This window comes from Haliotis rufescens, unplaced genomic scaffold, assembly GCF_023055435.1.
Source record: "Haliotis rufescens isolate VD_foot unplaced genomic scaffold, xgHalRufe1.0.p SCAF_17, whole genome shotgun sequence".
Classification (NCBI taxonomy): Eukaryota; Metazoa; Mollusca; class Gastropoda; order Lepetellida; family Haliotidae; genus Haliotis; species Haliotis rufescens.
In genome coordinates, this window is record NW_025963857.1 from 8868912 (window position 1) to 8893853 (window position 24942).

The 24942-nt window shown below is 42.6% G+C and overlaps 1 protein-coding gene across 1 annotated transcript in view; it reads right to left on the reverse strand.

Moving 5' to 3' along the window:
* Window positions 1-24942, reverse strand: part of LOC124132754 — a 91353-nt gene that overhangs the window by 60665 nt on the left and 5746 nt on the right. Inside the window, exons 2-6 of the mRNA XM_048397512.1 lie at window positions 21571-21840; window positions 16358-16559; window positions 11208-11272; window positions 6350-6477; window positions 4457-4682 (exon numbers count right to left, since the gene is read on the reverse strand). Coding sequence (XP_048253469.1) covers window positions 4457-4682; window positions 6350-6477; window positions 11208-11272; window positions 16358-16559; window positions 21571-21772 — 823 coding nt within the window. The 5' untranslated portion in view covers window positions 21773-21840. The remainder of the gene's footprint in view (window positions 1-4456; window positions 4683-6349; window positions 6478-11207; window positions 11273-16357; window positions 16560-21570; window positions 21841-24942) is intronic.

Below are 24942 nucleotides of genomic sequence, written 5' to 3' on the forward strand. Positions count from 1 at the left end.
ACGACTAGACTACCACACCGCCCCATTTTGCCTTTAAAACCCAATGGAAACTGTTAGATAATCGAGACTGGTTATGCTCTTGCGTTGACGTTTTATATCAACCAGACCGTGCTGGTGAAACCCATCTTCCCGAGGCAAGAGAGCTAACTGAGTATAAAAGTCTAGTTTCCACCCTTGCCGAACTAGGTTGGTAATATGATGTTACATTTTGGCTGGGCTAACGCTTCTATGCGTAGTCCAATCAAAATCGCGCAACGAAGATGGGTGAAACCTTGATTGAGAAGCTTAGTTCAGCTGGTATAGGTAAACTGTTTGCTATGTGTTAATCGTCTGTGAGTTATGTGACTATTAGGATTATCACAGGTATATGACCTACAGTCACTCCAGTCATAACAAGACGGACCGCCTCCGTGGTCTAGTGGTAGAGCGTCCGGGGTTCGACCCCCGGCCGCGTCATACCAAAAGACGTTAGATGGTACTTGTTGTTAACCTGTCTGGCGCTCGGCATTAAGGGGCTAAAACAAGGACTAGTCGGCTTGGAGTCAGTATACTGTGTCTGAGTGGGGTATTCATGTTAAACTACGGCACGGTATCTCAGTCTGCCAGCACTATAAATCGGCATCAGTCCGGACAAGTACAAGCAGCTACACACGCACGCACGCACGCACGCACGCACGCACACGCACACACGCACATGTGCATGCATGTCGCTATGTAAGTGCATTAATCTTGGACGCGACGTTAAACCCCATTTCACCTCTCCAACCATAACAAAATAACAACTCCATGAGTTACACCTGGGAATTTCATTTGGTTTCTTCGGATTGAAGTCTCTGACGTTGGTAATAATTTGATCGTGAGGCTTATTCGAACAGTCTTGTTTATTACACAAGAAAATATCAGAGCACGCCATGTAAGGTGGTGTGTAAGAGCAACACTTCATGTCCTGACGTTGAGAACGTGATTATGGAGGCGTCTAGATGAATCACTGCGACACTGCAGCATACACATTGACATGTACACCTTGAAACAAATCTTTTTGCCCAAGTCTATCTTCTTGAAGTTGTTAAAAATTAATCCACTATAAAATCAAATACCAGTTGCCGTTTTTCTATCGGATAAAACTTGCCCGTGTTACATGATTACTCGAATTACGATGTTGATATACATTGAACATATGTCCTTGGCGCTGCACCATTTTAAAAACATAGATTCGTTTATGTAATTAAAAACACCTGTCTTTGTGCCATCGGTTCCATCTTTGATTATCCAGTGTATTATATTTCCATTATATAAACGGGGTAAATACCTTAAACTTATTTCATAGTTTGGCTTCACAGGTGATCTCCAGATCTTATCAGTAACTTCCCTAAGAAATTCTCTCGCACATACTTAGAGAACGAGGACGTGGCAATAATTGTTCAGACCAGGCACGGGTGCGTATACGATTTTTTATAAAGGTCCAACTCGAGCGGGACCGCTTCCGTGGTCTTGTGGTAGAGCGGAAGGTCCGGGGTTCGATCCCCGGCCGCGTCATACCAAAAGACGTTAAAAGATGGTACTTGTTTCTTACCCTGTATGGCGCTCGGCATTAAGGGGCTAAAACAAGGACTGGTCAGTATACGATGTCTGAGTGGGGTGTTAAACTGCGGCATGGTATCTCAGTGAGCTAGCACTATAAATCGGCATCAGTCCGGACCAGTACAAGCAGCCACACACACACACGTGCATGCACGTCGCGATATAAGTGCAATAATCTTGGACGCGACGTTAAACCCCATTTCACCTCACCACCTCACTACATAGAGCGTGTTTATCAATCACCTAACTATCCTGTGCATGATAAACACAGCCCTAATTATGATAATAGAGCTATTTCTATCTGTATGTGTTCTTTTTTCCCTGAATCTATCGATTGTGCTTTCAATGCGTAGCAGAAAACTGAATAAATAACAGGTATTCCTATTTATTAAGGGATGACACCCTTGAAGATCCGGGTTGGAATAGAACTTCGTCGTAGGAGGCGACTAACGGGATCGGGAGGTCAGGTTCGCTGACGTGGGTGACTTGTTCATCCCAACAAGGTGTATTTCTTTAAAAAGTGAAGGCTCATAATTTTAAATGATAAAATATATGGTCTTATCGCAGAAGCGAACAAAAAATATCTACATGTAATTTCAATACAAAATCCAAGCCGATTATCAAATTGTCGGTCCCTTAAGAACATATATCCCTATTCATAAACGGATTAACTATCAGTCTTGAAAATATCTAATTGTATGTTTGTTTGTTCTTTAACGCCGCACTCAGCAATATTCCAACCATACGGTGGTCTAATCGAGTCTGCACCAGACAATCCAGAGATAGATGTCATGAGCAATTAGGATACGATGACATGCATCAACCAAGTGAGAGAGCCTGACCAGCCGATCTCGCTAGTCGTCTTTAAAGACAAACATAATCGCCTGTTACGGCAAACATGGGTTACTGAAGACCTTTGTAAGGTGGTGTGCAATAGCACATGTCCTGTTACTGAAGACCTATACCCCGGACCATCACGGGTCTGATATTTAGCACTAAGCCATGCATCTCATATGATCAACAAATAACCGCAGCTTACATCAACGACTTACTAAATTGAGTTATATATATGTCCTCGCAGATGAACCACGCCCATGGTAATTTGTGTGTGAGGCAAGCATGATATATTGACCACCAATACGTTGGCTCTCTGGTCGATGAATAAACGAATTGTTGCATTATAACTCATAGTACATATAGGGCACATTTGGAAGTTTACCGAAGAGATACCTGCAACATTTTGTTGTTCGCAAACACAACATAAAAAACAGTTGGAAATAGGTGTTAAACAATGCCTTAGAAAGTTTCTTGAAAGACAGCCGAGGACAGTCAATGTTATTTGTGTAAGTGAATATGTTTTAACAGAAGCCATATATGTGGGGTCTTCAACCTTGACACATATGACGAGGTTTGTTGACAGTTCTCACAAAATGACCTGTTTCGAGAAATTGTTTTAAATGATTGCTTCGCTTGGATTCTAAAAAAAGCTTTAGCTGTATAATCGTTTTAGCTTTTTAATAGGTTATACAAACATACTTTGACCAATCACTTTGCAATTAAGAAATATACAGCATTGTAAAATAGAAAACAGCGTAGACTATCCAGGGTGACCGTACATTGAATTTAGATGGGAATAATGCCTTTTACATTTGTTGCCAGGTTACACACATTTCGAATAACTTTCAATAACAACCATTGCCCAAAATAGTGTGATAATAGCGTTGGTCGTTATCTTAAAGGTGAAGTATCTATCAAACGTATCATGTGTGTGCATGCGTACGACAATCACATGCGGCAAAGAGCCGATGTTCCCTTAGCACAGTAATATGAAAGACCATGTGAAATTGAAAACATCCTTCATATATCATTATGCATCGACTGAAACTAATTGTCATCAATATAGAATATTCACCGAAACGGACTCCATCGGGCGTAAAAGGCGAAATGGTCATGAAAAAGGTATGAATGGATCAATGAAAATCAATGAAAATCAATGAAAACCAATTATGAAACCAGGTGTGTGCGAAACGGGTAAGCATATCCTGACCTATCGGTAGCAACCTTAGCTCACGCAAATTGCATTATCAACTAAGTGTATGTTGCCTAACGCCGCACATTAGAACACCTGCCATGCGACGGTGGCCCATAAAAGGCGACTATGCTTGTCGTAAGAGGCGACTCACGGGATTGGGTGGTCGCTTGGTTGACACATGTCATCGTGTCCCAATTGCGTGAAGCGATGCTCATGATGTCAATCACTGGACTGTCTGGTGGAGACTCGATTATTTACATACCGCCGGCACATGGATGGAATACTACTGAGTGCGGCGTTAAACAACAAACCATCAAATAATGGACCAAAAGATCCAGTGACATTATAGCGCACTTACTGCGTTTGTTGAAACTAAACAACGAATAGTAATCTATGCGACGGCATGCAGTTTTTCTTGTCCCGGATTGAACTGAATAAACAGATATGTCATATATATCTACGGTCCTTGAGTGCTTCGTGAGTAATCAACCTTTCTTTGGAAAGGGATTTGATTCCATACGTGTATATTTTCATTGTAAAAGGCATGATTTCATATGATAGCCCTGAACAAATCATACACTTAGCTTGCAGGATTACTCTTCGATAAGCGCATATCTTCTTGGTAATTGTGTGATTGTACATGTACATTAATATCAGCTCATCTTCGGTTGCGACATTTGTGATATCTCATTTCATCCATAATACACTAATCACGGCGTTTTGTAAAATAATGTCACAGATCGCAATCGTACAATCGACTCTGGAAAGGTTTCTGTGGCAAGGAAAATGGTTTTGTCGCTTATATTTCCTTACGAAATTTACTTGAAGTTAAAAGAGTCCTACCTTTCAGTTGAGTAGTCTGATACACAGCCTGGAATCCATCGCTGTTGAGCTTGTTGTCACTGACGAATCGAATTTTGAGGAAGTTAGTTGCAAGGAATCGTAAGTCTTTTAATCGTTCCCGAGTCCATTTTCCACAGAATGGTCCCCTCGTGGCATTGTTACCGTACACCTCCATCATGTCAAAACACTTGGATGAATAAGGACTTTCCAGATCCATGTACTGAAACTGATAAAACACTCTCGTGGTATTAAATCCACACATTGGATGTCCACTGCAATACAGGCTTGGTGTACACTGTCAATGTCAATGAGCATTTAATAATGAATGAAGTGGCTTTTAACGCATCTTATTTTACTTATATGAGACCATATTGACGCAGTACGTTTACCTCTCTTATGAGCGAGTATGGTTTTAGCAGCTTCATGCACAACTCTGATGACATCGCCGAGCATAAGTATTCTACTACTACTACTACTACTACTACTACTACTACTACTGGCCCGTGAAGATCCGGGATAGAATAGGTCTTCAGCAATCCATGCTTGCCGTAAAAGGCGACTATGCTTGTCGTAAAAGACGACTAACGGGATCGGGTGGTCAGGCTCGGTGACTTGGTTGATGCATGTCATCGGGTCCCAATTGTGTGGATCGATGCTCATGTTGTCAATCACTGGACTGTCTGGTCCAGACTCGATTATTTACAGACCGCCGTTAAACAACAAACCAAACCAAACCAAAAAAAACCTACTGCTACTACTACTACTACTACTACTACTACTTATATACCGCTAAAAAAGCTTAGCGTTCTCATAGCGCCTACAGGAATCATTCTGGGGCACTGGCGTTTAGATAATGTATGTAATACAATGAAACAGTATGGATACTACTACTACTACTACTACTATTTATATTCCGCTAAATCCATAGCTACTACTGTTTGTTTGTTGTTTAACGCCGCACTCGGCAATATTCCAGCAAGAAGACGGCGGTCTGTAAATAATCGGGTCTGAACCACTACTACTACTACTACTACTACTACTTATTTCCCGCTAAATCCACTGTGCGTTCTCACAGCGCATACAGGAATCATTCTGGAGCATTGTCGTTTATATTGTTTGGGAACAATGAAACAGTATGGACATCCCCCGACAAAGCGAATGTTGGCACCATCGATCATTTGACCACCTCTGTACCCTTAATATATATCCAATACATTATATTAGATGACCAAAATATGATAATGCTTGATCAAGCTAGGAGCAGGCAAACCAGTAAGTCGCAACATACGGCACTAGTATACGACCAAATAAATTAGACTTAAAGGCAATAGAAATACACCCAATCCAGACTTGTTTTGGATTAAAACATTCATCGCTGAAAGTCCCGTTAGTATACCATCACGTACATATATTGTACTGCTTATTACCGCCTCTGAGGTCTAGTGGTCTAGTGGATAGAGCGTCTGGGTGAAAGGTGGCGGGTTCGATCCCCGGCCGCGTCAAACCAAAAGACGTTAAAACATGGTATTTGTTGTTACCCTGCCTTACGGTCGACATTAAGGGGCTTGGTCGGCTTGGAGTCAGTACACTGTCTGAGTGGGGTATTCGTGTTACACTGCGGCGTGGTTATTCAGTTGGCTTGCACTAAAAACTCGGCATTAGTATGGCCTAGCACAAGCAGACACACAGACACAGACAGACACACACGTGCATGCAAGTACAAAATTTCACCTCACCCCAGCAACTAATTAGTAATATTTCGAAAAAAATGCTTTATGACAAATGACAATAATTACACACATTACACAGTTTTTGCAAATCGAAACCTGGTATGACAACCCGACTTTCCATTCCCTCCCACGGATTTACGATAGTTGAAGTAGGAGTGCTTACCTGTAGATCGATTGTGTCTCCCTTATCAACGATAATGTAGATGGAGCAGTTCGCATCATCCGGGTACATTGATGGAAATAATGGAGATGTCACTCGCCCTGCATCTTTGGTGAGGTACTGGAGGCATCCTGTAGGGAAACACGCATTATAATTAGTCTGAGAAACAGGTTAACAACGGTGCAGCTCGACAAAAGCATTGTCAAAATCAACTATTTTCATTCTGTTTGTTTGTTTGTTTGTTGTTTAACGCCGCACTCAGCAATATTCCACCTATACGAGGGCAGTCTGTAAATAATCGAGTCTGGACCAGCCAATCCAGTGATTGAAATCATGAGCATCGATCTACGCAATTGGTATACGATGACATGCATCAACCAAGTCAGCGAGCCTGACCACCCGATCCCGTTAGTCGCCTCTTACGACAAGCATAGGCTCCTTTTACGGCAAAGATGGGTTGCTGAAGACCTATTCTACCCCGGATCTTCACGGGTCTATTTCATTCTGAACCATTGCCATTCACTGAGTAAGTTTACATGTTTCACATCTCGTTTATAAGAAGGGGGTAGTTGTGCCCGGGGAGTACACTTACAACTGACTTCACATAATGAACACAGGAATCGAACCTGGTACTTAACGACAATGCAGCCCAATAGCATACTATGAACATTGAAAGAATTCATCAAAAATTAACTGACACGTATTACTTTTCTGCCCGTATTTCTGGACACCAATCACCACGTATTATGCCACTGAAATAGGTTAATATTTCATATCGGGCGGTTCTTTAGTAATTTGAGTAGTATATATTTAAAATACATCCATAACAACTGTGATAACTAAGAAACACTTAGTTACGACTCATACTTATCCAGCAATTTCTGATGAAAGAAAAGAAAGTATTGCTGATCAACTGCTGCAGTGACATAGCAACGCAAATAGAATAATATAAATTCCCATGGTAATAATAATCTTATCCCGCTGTTCAGACATATTTCTCTTCCAGACACATTAAGCTGGCAACCAGATCGATATGACTGCAACACTGTTAAAAGCCTAGTTTATCTCTAAATTCTTAACCCACTTCACAATGCATAATGGATACAAGACCTGATATCTTGTGTTACTTGGTTACGGAACTACCGACCTAAAAACAGTTCACAAAGCTTTAGGACCAGGGCCCACTTGCACAAAGCGATCTTAGCGCTAAGATGATGGTAACTCCATACTTTAACATAGGCTTACAATAGTCGTAGTGCTAAGATCGCTTTTGTGCAAGTGGGCCCAGATACGTAGAATATAGCACATAGTGTAATCTTTTGTTACAGTTTCTGATTCGCACAAAGTCCTATGGGATATCTGTCCATATTTGCTGGAGCGTGTTTCGAAGTTCCTGGAGTGTCTGTGGAACACGTGGTTGACGTCGAATGCGCCGATCCATCTCATCCCACATGTGCTCGATTGGTGAGAGATCAGGGGAGCGAGCCGGCCAGGGGATGACATTCACGTTGTTTTGTTGAAGAGAATCCTGAACAAGGCCGGGCGTTGTCATGTTGAAAGGTAATGCCTGTGCCATGACGACGCAAAAACGGTAGAACAACAGGGCCGATGATCTCGTCGCGGTAGCGCTGTCCATTGAGATTTCCCTCTACCACTATCAAACGAATCCTCTGTCTTGCTGTAATCCCACCCCATACCATAACGCTGCCGCCCCCGAACCGATCTTCTTCCATGACACAATGATTGACGTAACGTTCGCCTCGACGTACACTCGAATCCGTCCATCGCTGTGGCTGAGGTGAAAACGAGACTCGTCAGTGAATAGAACTTCTCCCACTGCATGACCGTCCAGCGTAGACGCTGTCTGCACCACTGTAGATGTGCTTGACGGTGGTTTCCTGTCAAAATGGGACGTCTGGTGGGTCTTATGGCGACAATCCCTGCACATCTGAGGCGGCGACGTACGGTTTGTGAAGTTATTCGTCGAAGGCCAGGGATGCTTCTTGCAGTCACTGTTGCTGGCTGGAATCGATTTCGTAGGTGTGTTGTTCGAATCCAGTTGTCTTGTCGATTTTTGGTTACGCGTGGCCTGCCACTCCGAGGGTGGTCTCTGACTGCATTCGTCTGATGCCAACGTTGCCATAAACACCAAATGGTGTTTCTGTGGACGTTAAATTTTCTTGCAACATCACGTTGACTCGATCCTGCTTCAAGCATACAAATGGCTCGCAGAAGCTCGTTTTCGGACAGGCGTGGCATTTCGTAATGATGAATAATTGAGTACTTTTGTTGTTTTTCTGTGTGGTTGTTGTCAGCACGATGCTAAACAATGCATATGGAATCCCGTCAACGCACATGTTTTTATACCCATTCTTGGGTAGTGAAATGCATGGGGCTTGCATAAAAGTACACTTTTGCATTGAATGCATGCTTTTCAGTAGAAGTTGCGTTTTTGTGACTTGATTCCATACATGTACTACAATATTGAAAACCAAACTTTACTTGTTTGAAAAATACGCTAAAATATTGGTGTCACAGAAGCTTTTGTTGTTGAGTATATATTTACTAGGTATGTGTTATTTTCTATTGATGGAAAAATAATTACAAAACGTCATAAGACTGGCTGAGTGTACAGCGAGAACATCTATATATGAATGTTATATTGTCGCCAAATGTCAATATTTAATTGCGTGAACACAATTCAAACACGAGCAAATGAATTTACACAGAGTTGAGTCAGAAAGAAACCATTCTGCCTCTAAAGCTACTTGAAACATAGACAATGTGCTGATGAATATGTGCAGGACCATTCTTGACGGTGTATATCCCTAGAGCGTTGCAAAGAGATATTTAAGAATTGACGTCAATATTTCTTTCCTTTATGAAGAAAGGAACGTAACAATCGGTGTGCACACGCAAAATGTAAATTGCTTGGTTACACTGTTTAAATCCACATAGCAGATTTACGCGAAGTATGCACAGCCGATTTCCCGTTTATACCTCAATTAAGGTCAATCCTTATAAATATATTGGTCAACAATGACAAATTCACAGCGGCTTATTTAATCATTAACACACATAAAACAGTAGAGAACATTACGAAATGGATTACAGTAAACTACGTTTATAACGAACACGCTTATGACGAAGTGACCGATATAACGAACTTATTGTTTAGTCCCGACCATTTGTTGTATATATGCTGTATATATGATTATAACGAACTACGTTATTACGAACTAGAATTAGTGGTCCCTTTGAGTTCGTTATAACACGAGCTTACTGTACTTTGTTCAGCGCAATCTAGCAATGCAAACCACGATTCTATTATCAACCATCAGGAAACAGTTGTTCAATATTGTGTTTTCGGTTTATGGAAACAAACGCAAAAAAAGATCCCTTGTTAGCTAATCTCATTAAGAAATGTTTTGGTCAGCCTGTGTCTTGATATGATCAGGCGTATAGCAGACCAGAATTAAAAACTGGAATTTAAAACTCTATTGCCAAAATCAAATTATTAGTTAAAAGTCCATTATTTCAATCTACCGAATGAAAGAAGACCCAAAAAATGTTTGCATCAAAACATTATATTTTATTTCTTATTTATTTTTTCTAAGAAGTAACATTGTAAACAAAAAAAGACCTGCCCCTAAGTTAACATTATTAGACTTCATACAACTTATAAATGTTTGCAAAACAGTATTTTACTTCTAATGATCAATACTGCCTCTGGCTACCCTATAATTAATCAATAATGGTATTGAAATTAATGACGATGTAAAGCGAACCCAACAACCTTAGCGAAAATCAATAATGTGAATCTTGGAAACGGAAACGGTTGGTTGAGAATCGACTTATTGACAAACACAATTAATGTCTCTATGGGTTGTGTTTCGTGCATCACGTGTTAATAAACTCTAGCAATTACGTGCTTTTGATTGGATCTGTCTACAAACAATGTTACAGCATCCAGTTATATATGCGTTCAATATACTCCATGCCTTCACAAAGGTGAGGACTCATCATTCCGTAATCCTGTGTAATATTGTACAACCTGGCACTGCATGGTCTATTACGACAAACCGCAGTTAGTTCGAGATGCATAGCAAAAACGTGCAATAAAGTTCTTTTCTAGTTAACAAAAAGATTCCTTGTCAAACGTTGGCCGTTGAGTGACTGAATGAGTTTGATTTTCAGCCGGTTTGAACAGTATTTCAGTTATATAACGGTTTGACGCCTTCATGGGGGAGACAAGCCCAAAGGGACGCAGGTCTTTGCCATTTACCACTTTGGTAAAACCCACGTGGACTGGTATGGTGAGTGAGTTGGGTTTAACGCCGCTTTTAACAGTATTCCAGTTATATCACGGCGTGTCAGCTTAATGTGGGAGGAAACCCCGAAGTCATGCAGGTCTTAGACGTTTACCACTTCGGTGAAACCCACGAGCACGGGTATGGTGCTGACAAACCTAGAAACATAATCGGGGCGAGCCGGGACTCGAACCCACAATCATAGGTTTCTGGCGTGCCCAAGGGACGCAACTCTGCACAGCGAATCGCGGCGCCTGTTACGACTGGGGACTGGTATGGTGCTGACAAAGTAGGAAACATATCAGTGCAAATATGGGGTTTGAAAACGACGATCATAGGTTTCGGGCACGCCTAAGGGACGTAACTCTCCACAGAGAAATGTGGCGCCTCTGAGGGCTAGTCCACCTGTACGCCTAATGGCTAGTTTCAATGCGATCTCGCCGTTGGTAGACATCATAAGGCTAGCTGTGCTTATGACCTGATGATGAAATATTATTTGTTGGCGTGAAAATATAATTTTTACAACCAGTTACAAAAAGCAAAATAATTACCTGTTGGCTTGCAAAGTGTTGTTGATAAAATTTGTTTCGCTGAAGAATTGTAAAATACTTCTAATCTGAAAATCGAAACAAGAAATATTGATTACATTTAAGTCGTCATCTGCTGGGTAGCGTTTGAACATAGAACTCTCGCCAGTTACCTGAACAACCCTCAGTCCTATGAACACACCAGCGTCAATGTTGCACCTTTAACGAACATATATACATGCCTGTCGAGTAAATAGATGCGAAAAGAGCGTGTAGGTTATTCGACATGTAATTAGGTTACCATCTCAACACATAAGACAAACGGACAATTATTGACTAAACGTCTCTCGGTAGTTGATGCACGGCCACACGCGACGTGACACGTGCCCCGCAAGAGCTAGTTTGTACAATTTCTGCAACATTACTATTAGCATCCCAAGCCTGTCGGGGCACAAATATACTCAATCAGCCTGATCGCAAGTTTGGCTCAAGATTACAGCAAGCACGAGATACTGAGGATCCGACCCGGGATAAGAGTTACGATTATTATGATAATTCATTAGGAAGGTTTGATTAATATTGGTCTCTGAAAACGCATTGATTTTTTTTTGTAATTTTCACTTTCCGGTTAAAAACAAAGAAGATGTATATAGCTTCATGTCCGTTAATCCGTTATGGCCAAACGAGACTTAGTACAAGTTTAAAGCGCTAACCAATTAAAACTACCGAGACGTAATAGTGAGAGAGTTGGGATTTGTACCGCTTTAAGAGTAATGTCCAGTAAGACCACGGATGGGGACACCAGAAATGGGCTTCACGCATTGTACCGATGTGGATAATTGAATCTGGACCTTGGGCGTGACGAGGGAACGCTTTAATCATGAGGTTACCACACCGTCCCGGAGCCGTGACGAGGGAACGCCTTAATCATGAGGTTAACCCACCGTCCGAGAGACGTGACGAGGGAACGCTTTAACCTTGAGGTTGCCACAACGTCCCAGAGACGTGACGAGGGGACGCTTTAACCATGAGGTTACCCCACCGTCCCAGAGACGTGACGAGGGGACGCTTTAACCTTGAGGTTACCACAACGTCCAAGAGACGTGACGAGGGAACGCTTTAACCATGAGGTTACCCCCGCGTCCCAGAGACGTGACGAATGAACGCTTTAACCATGAGGTTAGCCAACGTCCAAGAGACGTGACGAGGGAACGCTTTAACTATGAGGTTACCGCACCGTCGCAGGGACGTGACGAGGGAACGCTTTAACCATGAGGTTACCCCGCGTCCCTGAGACGTGACGAATGAACGCTTTAACCATGAGGTTAGCCAACGTCCAAGAGACGTGACGAGGGAACGCTTTAACTATGAGGTTACCGCACCGTCGCAGGGACGTGACGAGGGAACGCTTTAACCATGAGGTTACCCCACCGTCCCAGAGACGTGACGAGGGAACGCTTTAATCTTGAGGTAACCACACCGTCCCAGAGACGTGACGAGGGAACGCTTTAACCTTGAGGTTGCCACAACGTCCCAGAGACGTGACGAGGGAACGCTTTAACCATGAGGTTACCCCACCGTCCCAGAGACGTGACGAATGAACGCTTTAACCATGAGGTTACCCCACGTCCAAGAGACGTGACGAATGAACGCTTTAACTATGAGGTTACCGCACCGTCGCAGGGACGTGACGAATGAACACTTTAACCATGAGGTTAGCCAACGTCCAAGAGACGTGACGAGGGAACGCTTTAACTATGAGGTTACCCCACCGTCCCGGAGCCGTGACGAGGGAACGCTTTAACCATGAGGTTACCCCACCGTCCCCGAGCCGTGACGAGGGAACGCTTAAACCAGGTTACCCCACCGTCTCAGAGACGTGACGAGGGAACGTTTTAACCATGAGGTTACCCCACGTCTCAGAGACGTGACGAGGGAACGTTTTAACCATGAGGTTACCCCACCGTCCCAGAGACGTGACGAGGGAACGCCTTAATCATGAGGTTACCCCACCATCCCATAGACGTGACGAGGGAACGCTTTAACCAGGTTACCACACCGTCCCAGGGACGTGACGAGGGAACGCTTTAACCATGAGGTTACCCCACCGTCCCAGAGACGTGACGAGGGAACGCTTTAACCATGAGGCTACCCCACCATCCCAGAGACGTGACGAAGGAACGCTTTAAACTTGAGGTTACCACACCGTCCCAGAGACGTAACGAGGGAACGCTTTAACTATGAGGTTAACCCACCATTCAAGGGACGTGACGAGAGAACGCTTTAACCATGAGGTTACCCCACCGTCCCAGAGACGTGACGAGGGAACGCTTTAACTATGAGGTTAACCCACCATCCCAGGGACGTGACGAGAGAACGCTTTAACCATGAGGTTACCCAACCGTCCCAGAGACGTGACGAGGGAACGCTTTAACCATGAGGTTACCCCACTGTCTCAGAAACGTGACGAGGGAACGCTTTAACCATGAGGTTACCCCACCGTCCCAGAGACGTGACGAGGGGACGCACTAACCATGAGGTTACCCTACCGTCCCAGAGACGTGACGAGGGAACGCTTTAACCATGAGGTTACAACACCGTCCCGGAGCCGTGACGAAGGAACGCTTAAACCAGGTTACCCCAGCGTCTCAGAGACGTGACGAGGGAACGCTTTAACCATGAGGTTACCCCACGTCTCAGAGACGTGACGAGGGACGCTTTAACCATGAGGTTACCCCACCGTCCCGGAGCCGTGACGAGGGAACGCTTTAACCATGAGGTTACCCCACCGTCCCCGAGCCGTGACGAGGGAACGCTTAAACCAGGTTACCCCACCGTCTCAGAGACGTGACGAGGGAACGTTTTAACCATGAGGTTACCCCACGTCTCAGAGACGTGACGAGGGAACGTTTTAACCATGAGGTTAGCCCACCGTCCCAGAGACGTGACGAGGGAACGCCTTAATCATGAGGTTACCCCACCATCCCAGAGACGTGACGAGGGAACGCTTTAACCAGGTTACCACACCGTCCCAGGGACGTGACGAGGGAACGCTTTAACCATGAGGTTATCCCACCGTCCCAGAGACGTGACGAGGGAACGCTTTAACCATGAGGTTACCACACCGTCCCAGGGACGTGACGAGGGAACGCTTTAACCATGAGGTTACCCCACCGTCCCAGAGACGTGACGAGGGAACGCTTTAACCATGAGGTTACCCCACCGTCCCAGAGACGTGACGAGGGAACGCTTGAATCATGAGGTTACCACACCGTCTTAGAGACGTGACGAGGGAACGCTTGAATCATGAGGTTACCCCACCGTCCCAGAGACGTGACGATTGAACGCTTCAACCATGAGGTTACCACACCGTCCCAGAGACGTGACGAGGGAACGCTTTAACCATGAGGTTAGCCAACGTCCAAGAGACGTGACGAAGAAACGCTTTAATCATAAGGTTACCCCACCGTCCCAGAGACGTGACGAGGGAACGTTTTAACCATGAGGTTACCCCACCGTCCCAGGGATGTGACGAGGGAACGCTTTAACCAAGAGGTTAGCCGTCGTCCCGGAGCCGTGACGAGAGAACGCTTTAACCAGGTTACCACACCGTCCCAGGGACGTGACGAGGGAACGCTTTAACCATGAGGTTACCACACCGTCCCATAGACGTGACGAGGGAACGCTTTAACCAGGTTACCACACCGTCCCAGGGACGTGACGAGGGAACGCTTTAACCATGAGGTTACCCCACCGTCCCAGAGACGTGACGAGGGAACGCTTTAACCATGAGGTTACCACTCAAAACACTCAATTTAATTTCTTGTTTATGGAGTTTAAGGCCAATATATGAAGTTGCAATTGCCCCCAAAATGGCACATACAGATGAATGCAAAAGAATTCAGGTTGAAATGTGAAACTGACATATGTTCTGCTTCCTCACATTTTTTTAACTGAACAGTAAAACTACGATTTGAAAACGAGCATGCATACATTTTGAATATATATTTGCATGTTTGATGTTTCACGCCAACTGACGTATGTTTTATTTACATCCAAAATGTTCCGACTTATGAGTCCAAATACGATTTCCCAACGAGAAAGCATACCTCATCGAACATACTTGCATGTTTATTTTTAAACGCCGAACTCGGCAGTATTTCAGCTATTTGGTGGGCCTAAATGATCGAATCTGGGCCAGACAAACCAGTGATTGATGTTATGAGCAACGGGGTTCGTTGACGCACAATTAACCAAGTCTGACCAGCCAACCTATTTATTCGCCTCGCATGACAAGCTTGGGGACCTATTTTACTCCGATACTTCCACAGGGAAAACAGTGCTATTTCAGGTCAATCTGATACGCAAGTAAAGACCGCATCGTAGTACAGCTCCGTGCGTTCAATTAATAAAAATAGGTACGAGGGACATTCAATAAGTTTTGCAACTTGGGAGTTTGTGTTTACACAAACAATGACAACTTGTGGCAGATGTGACACTAGTCATAACATCAGGTTGACACGAGTTATAACAAGTTCCAGACACAACAATAACTTAGATGTGATGGCTTCATTCACCTAAGTGTGGTCACAATAATGGATTCTCTCAAACATGAACAACGCGCTGTAATAAAGTTCCTTACCAAGGAGAGAGGCCAAGCAAAAGAAATCCATATGTGAATTATGTGAATGTGGATTCGAACAGTTAAATCACCCACCCTACAGCCCAGACTTAGCCCCCAGGGATTATTTCCTGTTCCGGCAAATGAAATCTGCCCTACGTGGAAGACGCTTCCAGGATGACGACATAAAGGCTGCCACAGAAACGTGGTTAGAGGGCAAATCTGCGGAATTCTATAAATTTTGCATTAAAACCTTGAAGGACAAATGGAATAATTAGTGTATTTAGGTGAATGGAGATTATATTGAAAAATAAAAGTGAAAAAGCTATTCTGCGACTTTGTCTTATATTGAAGCTGCAAAACTTATTGAACGCCCCTCGTAAATCACGAACGTCACATTAGCGTGTACAGATTATGCTTAACAACACAAGCAAATCGCAAGCCTAACCATTAATCAACACCTCACCATTCGCCGACCACCTAAGGTAAACAACAAACACATGTATTGATAAAAATCGTTCGCACCAAGCAAGTGATAATAAGTGTCATTTACCTTAACGTGATACAGGAATCGATTGTTATGGGACTTGTCCATTCCAACGTGATTGGCAGATTGTAATCAGTGGTATTAAATGGACAGCTGCTGTTCGATGGGCTTGGCCAGCTGCTAATGGCACTTGTATTGTCCGAGTGTGTGAGAGCTGACAGGAAGAACCCTTGGAGTCGAACATCCGAGCGGGTGGAGGACACATGCACTGAAATCGAAAAAATGTTTGACACTCATATGAATGAAATAAATTATTTTCGAAATAACGACTTGACTTGGCTACTGACGCTATGCGAACCAATTATGGTGAACACACGTTATGATATCGACTTAAGCGTTCACTCCATTTTAAAAAAATCTTAAACTGTATTTAATCAACAAAAATGCATAGGCTTTTCCGTGCTCGACTAAACGAGTCGTTTCTTAGCCTACGCAGCCTTGAAGATCAGGGTGAGGTGAAATGGGGTTTAACGTCGCGTCCAAGATTATTGCACTTATATAGCGACGTGCATGCACGTGTGTGTGTTTGTGTGGCTGCTTGTATTATTCCGGACTGATGCCGATTTATAGTGCTAGCTCATTGAGATACCATGCCGCAGTTTAACATGAATACCCAACTCAGACACAGTATACTGACTGCGAGCCGACCAGTCCTTGTTTTAGCCCGTTAATGCCGAGCGCCAGACCTGGTAGCAACAAGTACCATATTTTAACGTCTTTTGGTATGACGCGGTCGGGGATCGAACCCCGGACCTTCCGCTCTCCGGGCGGACGCTCTACCACTAGACCACGGAGGCGGTCTTTGAAGATCAGGATTAGAATAGGTCTACAGCAACCTATGCTTGCCGTAAAAGGCGATTATTCTTGTATTTAGGGGCGACTAACGGAATCGGGTGGTCAGCGTCGCTGACTTGGTTGATGCATGTCATTGTTTCCTAATTGCGTGGATCGATAGTCCAGATAGTCTGGTCCAGGCTCGATTATTTGCAGACTACCGTCATATAGGTGGAATATTGCCGAGTGCGGCGTTAAACAACAAACAAACAAACAAACAATCACAGCCCCCGCATACTGCGTTGAAACTACTTTGATATTTGGCGTATCTGATATATTCAACAACAAAGTGGAAGCGTTTATTATTAGAAGTAAATGGGCACAATACCCTTGTGATTATACTTACATATATATTACATACAAGTTATTTTGTTACTCTGATTCTAACTTAGGTACAATAGAAATAACGCCATGGCACTGCGCTTCACCAGGTACATTCAAGGCAAATTTCCAGCTACATGCCCTGCAAAAAATGTGTTTAGGTCAACAAACCTCAGGGCGTTCCAGTCCCATAATGTTATGGCGTTTAGGAATAAAATACCTTTTTTAAATTCTACACGTTTAGATTATTGGTATTTTGTGTTGAAGTGGTGTTTAGGCCGTGGGAAGATGGTTCATTTCATGTGTTTTGAACCTACATGTGTCAACATGGAACACAACAAATGTGTATTCCGTTCAGAATTTAAACACACTTCTGAACATGTTCAGATATAAACATGTCTTTCATGATGACAATCCTCGATTGTACGATTTCGACTATATCATCGGCATGTGTTTATGTATCACTATCAAATAGTGATACCATTTTTACAGTGCATGGCGGCCTGGAAATGATCAATTCTGGACCAGACAATCCAGTCATAGATATCATGAGATACGATACCTTACCATCCGATAAAGAAACGAGCCTCTTGCCATCAGGGTATGCTACCGGGAACCTATTCTGCCCATTCCGACACTGCACATTTGATGTTTGTTTGTTTAATGCCGCCTGCTGCAATATTCCAGCCATATGACGGCGGTCTGTAAATAATCGAGTCTGGACCAGATAATCCACTGATTGACATCATAAGCATCGATCCACACAACTGGATAGGATGACATACATCAACCAAGTCAGCAAGCCTCACCATCCGATCCCGTTAGCATAGTTCTATGCATGAGTATTCTACCCCGGATCTTCACGGGTCGCACATCTGATGAGCTGAACATTTTCTGTTACGAAATATGTAGATATGTATATTTCGTTCGCAAGTTTCAGCTCCGTTATCATTACAGGCTATTGAATTGCTTCAGAAAGTTTTCATGTTTTTTATTTAAGAGCTACGATTACATCTGAAACCAACAATAGTGCTACAATAATTATTTCCCTTCCGAGCTTTCTAAGCCAAATGGTTTCCGAAGATGGATATTTCCCCAGTTAAGAACAACATTTTACAATTTCATGCCATGCCAATATGATATTTATTCCATGTCAAATATTACACAACCTCATAAAGTTTGAATTCTCTTGGGAGTATTGTGTCTGAGTATATGATCATTAAATTTTTTAAGTTTTTCAAATTAAAAGATGTATTCAATAGCAAATGGTCGGAGGGGATGCAGTTTCTTATTTCCTATCGATATTGTACATGGTTTAAGAGCTATGCAGGCCATCACGTATTGCTGGCTTATCAGTATAGTTATTAATATATCAGAACTTCTTATTCATTGTGGGGGCACGGGTGGCCCAGGAGTCTGAGGCGCCGCGATTCGCTGTGCAGAGTTGCGTCCCTTGGAAATCTATGATTGTGGGTTCGAAAAACGGTTCGCCCCGATTATGTTTCTAGGTTTGTCAGCACCATACCCGCGCTCGTGGGTTTCAAAGAAGTGGTAAACGTCTTAGACCTGCATCACTTACGGCTTTCCTCCCACATTAAGCTAACACGCCGTGATATGACTGGGATACTGTTAAAAGCGGCATTAAACCCAACTCACTCACTCTAATTCATTCTAAATATACTGCTCAACATCTGCTAAGGGCCATATCAGCACATGTTGAGTGATATAGAAGATAATGAGCAAAATACAAAAGCGTTATCAAGACAGCCAAAAGGAGCACTTCAACACATTTTGAGGATTTCAATTATACTATTTCAGTTGGGTTTAACGCCTCATTGAACAGTATTCCACTTATACCCCAGCGTGCCAGTTTAATGTGAGAGGAAAGCCCGACGTGATCCAGGTCTCAGATGTTTACCGCTTTGGTAAAACCCCAAAGCACGGGTATGGTGCTGACAAACCTAGAAACATAATCGGGTCGAACCGGGATTCGTACCCACTATCATACATATGTGTCTGGTGTGCCAAAGGGACACAACTCTGCACAGCGAATTGCGGCGTTTTAGAAGACGAGGGCCCCGACTGAATGTAAACTTCCTGGTTTCGTTGCTTTTTCTTTTCCCTTTCATCTTATAACAGTCTTCTTATAATGCCAACGCCGTTTTCTTCGAATACCACGATACGCAGGTTATTAATGCAGAATCGCCGATCACAAGTAAAATTACAATACACATGTTTCCCTTATGACAGTGACACTTTGAAATCTAAGACGCAGAAAAGTAAAGAAAATCACCGAACCTGTCTACATGACAACACGTTGATGCTGTATAACTAATCCCTTGACATTTGTAGAAGTCGTTGGGAATCTATTTCCATGAGGGAGTCAAATTTCAATTCAAGAACAATGTTTTTAAGAAACTTGCAGTGATCACAAAAAAACCTGTCGCGAATTAAAATATGAAATCGAACACGCTTATATCGGACTGACGGATATAACGAACTTACTTTTTTGGTCCCGACTATTTGCTGTAGTAATGATGTATGCTTATAACGAACTACGGTTATAACGAACTAAAATTAGTAGTCCCTATGAGTTCGTTATAACCGTAGTTTACTGTAGCTCAAGGCAGAACACTTGTGCCAAACTGAAGTAGGATGGGAATCGGTATTATTGCTGATTATGCTGTTGTTGTAAATCTAGACGCAGAAGATGTTCAAATTACAACCGGTTACCATGGCGACATCTTGAAATAGTTTCTCGTATACTTTGTAATAAACACGGCGTTGATATTTCTAAACTGGATGGCCGTGTGTCGACTGACGAACCGGGATTCGAACCCACGACTATATATAGGTTTCTGGCGTGCTCATACGACGCAACTCTGCATACCTTTTGGTTTACTTCGGGTTTTATGTCTTTCATATCTTTATTCATCTTAACTGTTTACACATTATGAAAAACAAGTTTAAGTGAAGTTTGGGTAAAGTTTCCTCAAAACTTTTATTGTTACCTGAAGTCTGCTGAGAAAACATATTTGAAATTCTGAGCGTGTTTATAGATAACATCAGACCGGTGAAGATCCGGGTTAGATTGGGTCTTCAGCAATCCCTGTTTGTTCTGAGAGGCGACTATGCTTGTCGTAACAGGCGACTAACGGGATCGGGTGGTCAGGTCTGCTGACTTGGTTGATGCATGTCATTGTATCCCAGTTGCATAGTCCGATGTTTATGATATAAATCACTGGATTGTACGGTCCGGATTCGATTATTTGAGGTGTATTACACTGGTTTACACAAAGGAATTAGTAATAGAAGGGTCCAGTCAAACCGCCTTATCTATAGTTACACATTTGAGTTATTCAGAGTGAAAAAACGCTGTTCACAACTTTTGAGATTTCAAAGAGCGTCATACGGCTCTTAAACAAAATTGTTTGATCGGGGTTGCAACATTCAAGGCCTAACTATAGCTTTCAAAATGTTTTATGGACGTTCCTCTCTTGAACGTGGAGGAAAGTTCAAAATTGGTGTTATCAGTATAAAAAAGAGGTTCCATTTAGTTCCCTTGTTTGACTTTTTGTTCAGGTGGACAATTGACATGCCTTTGTGTGTGACGGGTGCCATCGGTAGGGCAGGTTATTCTCACCTTTTCGCGAACATTTGGTGTCGTCGCTATGATCGTGGAAAGGGTTTTGTCTCTTTTATTTCACACACCGTTTATTTAATTTCAATATTATCTACCTTGTATACGTAACTCTTCCTGGTTTTGGTTCCGGAACATGACTGGTGTAATTTATCTGAAACTAAAGGATCCCTTTACACAAAGTGATCTTATCGCTTGAAAGTTGGGTCTGCCAATTGCATAAAATTCGTCTCGTCCTCTTGTACGAACGATATCATTTTTATCACGCCTGTATACCGTGACCTCACTAAAGTGCATTCAATGTTAGAAATGCACTTTTAAACATTTATACCTATGAAATGTGCCATCTCATTAATGCCCGTGGTAGTTAGAATACGTATTTGTTGATATATTGAGTCAAGGATTTTATTCTGTTTCAGCTTACCTTCATAATCCAAGCTTGGTATGAGTTCGACGTCATTGGGCATCAACGAATGAGAAACCAACATCGTAACGCCTGTGTCCTCTACGACGTCCGCGCTTTGCCAAGTGGGATCCCCACATGATATGAGATGTCCAATGACGTGCCCTGATTTTTCTATTGAGTTCAGTAAAACCAAACACAATAGAAGGGTCAGATACGACATTCTGAAGCGGTCTCATTGTAAACACTCATAGCAGATTTTGAGTTCTTTACGTTGCCATGGTTGCCGTTCTGAAAATCACAAATATGAATCTATAGAGATCATTATCTTAACGAACAAATGATATGCCTATGATATTAATAATTCCATTATTTAAGCTTGATGCTGTGATATTATGGATCAAGACAGACATATCAATGTAGCCTTGATCCACCAACTGGACATGATATTATCTATCGTAATCGCCACTTGAAATTAAATCACGAAATATCGCGATGATTAGTTAACGAAGATAGCTGTATGTGGCTAATACATATAAAGCGAAAGCAAGCCATCCCGGCGATAAGGAATATTACTTTCAGAAGTGACAATAAGTGCTAAGTGCGCGTTTCAAGAAATATCCATTTCCTCAGCGACAAACATCATCATTGAGTTTTGATCACGTGGTTGGCCGACGAGGCGTGACACACTCTCGTGCAGCCTAGCCAATGTAACAAGATGTATGAACCTGATTCACATTTGTCGATTTTTTGCGATTAAGTATGAACTATTGCTGAAAGCGGAGTTAATCCTTTATTACACACTCAAACACACACACACTCTCTCTCTCTCTCTCTCTCTCTCTCTCTCTCTCTCTCTCTCTCTCTCTCTCTCAATATCAGATCGATTCTTGGATTCGAAGTTCCTTCTACAACGTGTGGATTCTGTTATCTGGAAGACAAAACTCTACACAACGCGAAGCAGTAACACACCCATCGATATTGTCACCCACACGTTGCCATGTTTTACAATAGCCTCAAAGACAGATGGTGTAAGTTTATAATGTAAAGTGCTAAAGCCATATGCATTGTCAACATAGTATATCTTGACAGATGGATTGTTCATTTAATCCATCCACAAATTAACACCCTTAACTCACAACAGGTAAGCATTGTGAGTGAAAGTCAATAAAGAGTTCTTTGATCAACCGAATTATACATAACACCTGTCGTTCTTTTCCGTTCATCTTATTTGTGCGCCTCAATACTTCCGTTTGTGCAGGGGTCGATGAGTACGAATATCCCCAAAATGCAGCTGATGCCTAATTTGACAATAATCATTGACATCATTAGGAGGGTATCTGTCAGCATACTCATCAAATAAACACATGTGCCATGGTGCGACTTGAACAGATAAACACAATTTTCTTTAAAGCAGTACAAACATTATTTCAGTTTGTGAATTGCAACTTTGGAAGTCTTGACATTCACGCACAGGAGCACGTCATATGGTGAAAGACAAATAAATACTAACTCTTGAAGGCTTGAGGTAACTTTTAAAAGTTTTCGTATAATGGCAGACTTTAAACGCGGGGAAACTGGTTTGTTTTATAAGGGGCCTAAATATGCTTCACCATACAGAAAACTACGGTTATAACGAACTCAAAGGGACCACTTAATTTAGTTCGTTATATGAAAGCAAGGGTAAATCGTTGCCTGCGGGGCGAGGGATGGTTGATGATTTTGAAATTCAGCTGACGACATGCGAGGCTGTTGCACAACAGTACAAACGACACTTGTCTCCCTTTGAAGGGAGGACACACACCACTAACCACACCCACAATTACTTTTTACCAGTATCTTCTGGAACAAGTTCTTTTTAAAAGTGTTTCCATGGTGTGTGACAAATTATATGAAGAGGATTTAACAAAATAGATATATATATATAATATATATTTTACCCCAAGCATCTCAGAATACGTATGGATAAAACGTGTACAATATATGACGGAAATAGCAATCACTGACTGCAAGTGTACCCATTTTAATGAAGACTTCCGCACTTCCCATCGATGAAGCTCATTTACTAGAAGCCGCACGCCATGATAACAGGACACTGACTTGTCTTATTTGATCCGGGAAACGTGAGTATGAGGTAATGACAGCACACGGAACAAACGTCAATACCAGACACATGATCACATTGATCAGTTTTATTCTACTGTTCAATACTTCTTATTGATGATGGAGTAGGTTTGTGAAAAACGAGTACTGTTATCTGTTTCCCTCCTACTATAACCCTAGCGACAATGTAAATACGATGTACGAGGGCAATACAGTACATCTATGTACTCAAGCTAATACAAATATACTGGTATCATTGATAAGTATATCAATAACCAAAGGGAAAAGTTGACATTTAGATACAGTACTTTAAGGGTACTGATACGACCAAGCAAAGGAGCTGTTTCACGCACATACAGAATACAGGGCCTCAGCGACGATCCGGGTTAGAATTGGTCTTCAGCAATCCAGGCTTGTCGGGGGCACGAGTGGCCCAGTCTTCTAAGGCGCCGCGATTCGCTGTGAAGAGTTGCGTCCTCTGGACACGCCAGAAACCTATGATTGTGGGTTCGAATCCCGGTTCACCCCGATTATGTTTCTAGGTTTGTCAGCACCATACCCGTGCTCGTAGGTTTCACCGAAGTGGTAAACGTCTAAGACCTGCATCACTTCGGGCTTTTCTCCCACATTATGCTGACACGCCGCGATATAACTGGAATAATGTTAAAAGCGGCGTTAAACCAAACTCACTCACTCACTCCAGGGTTGTCGTAAGCGGCGACAGGCGGGATCCGGACGTCTTAGACTCGCCGACTTGCTTGGGGCATGTAATCGTATCTCCAATTGCGTAGATCGATGCTCTTGATCGATGTCGATCACTGGATTGTCTGATCTAAAGTATTTACAGACTACCGCCACATAGCTGGAATATTGCTGAGTTTGACGTTAAACAGACAAACTAACAAAAACACTGGCCCTTGACAAAATGCATACCCATGTGTTTAGTCCTCGCCACTAGGAACAGATTCACAAAATGTCGCGATGAATGATGACAAGAAATTGGAGAAGAAAATTATTTTATTAATGTGTCACACTTTTGCACGAAAACAACATTGGAATTAAATTATCATTCATATATGTTCAAATGCCAAGTCCAGTCTATAAAGGTTTATGAGACAAATAGCACCATAATAATATACATATAACATGTTCAAACAACAAATATCTAAAATAAGACGACTTAACATTAAGTAGGATAACTTTGAGATGAGTGTAGTTAGCTTGTTAACTTTTATACATTTTGCAAAAGTGTTACAGCAACAGATTGTGAAAATAGATTGTTAATCATAT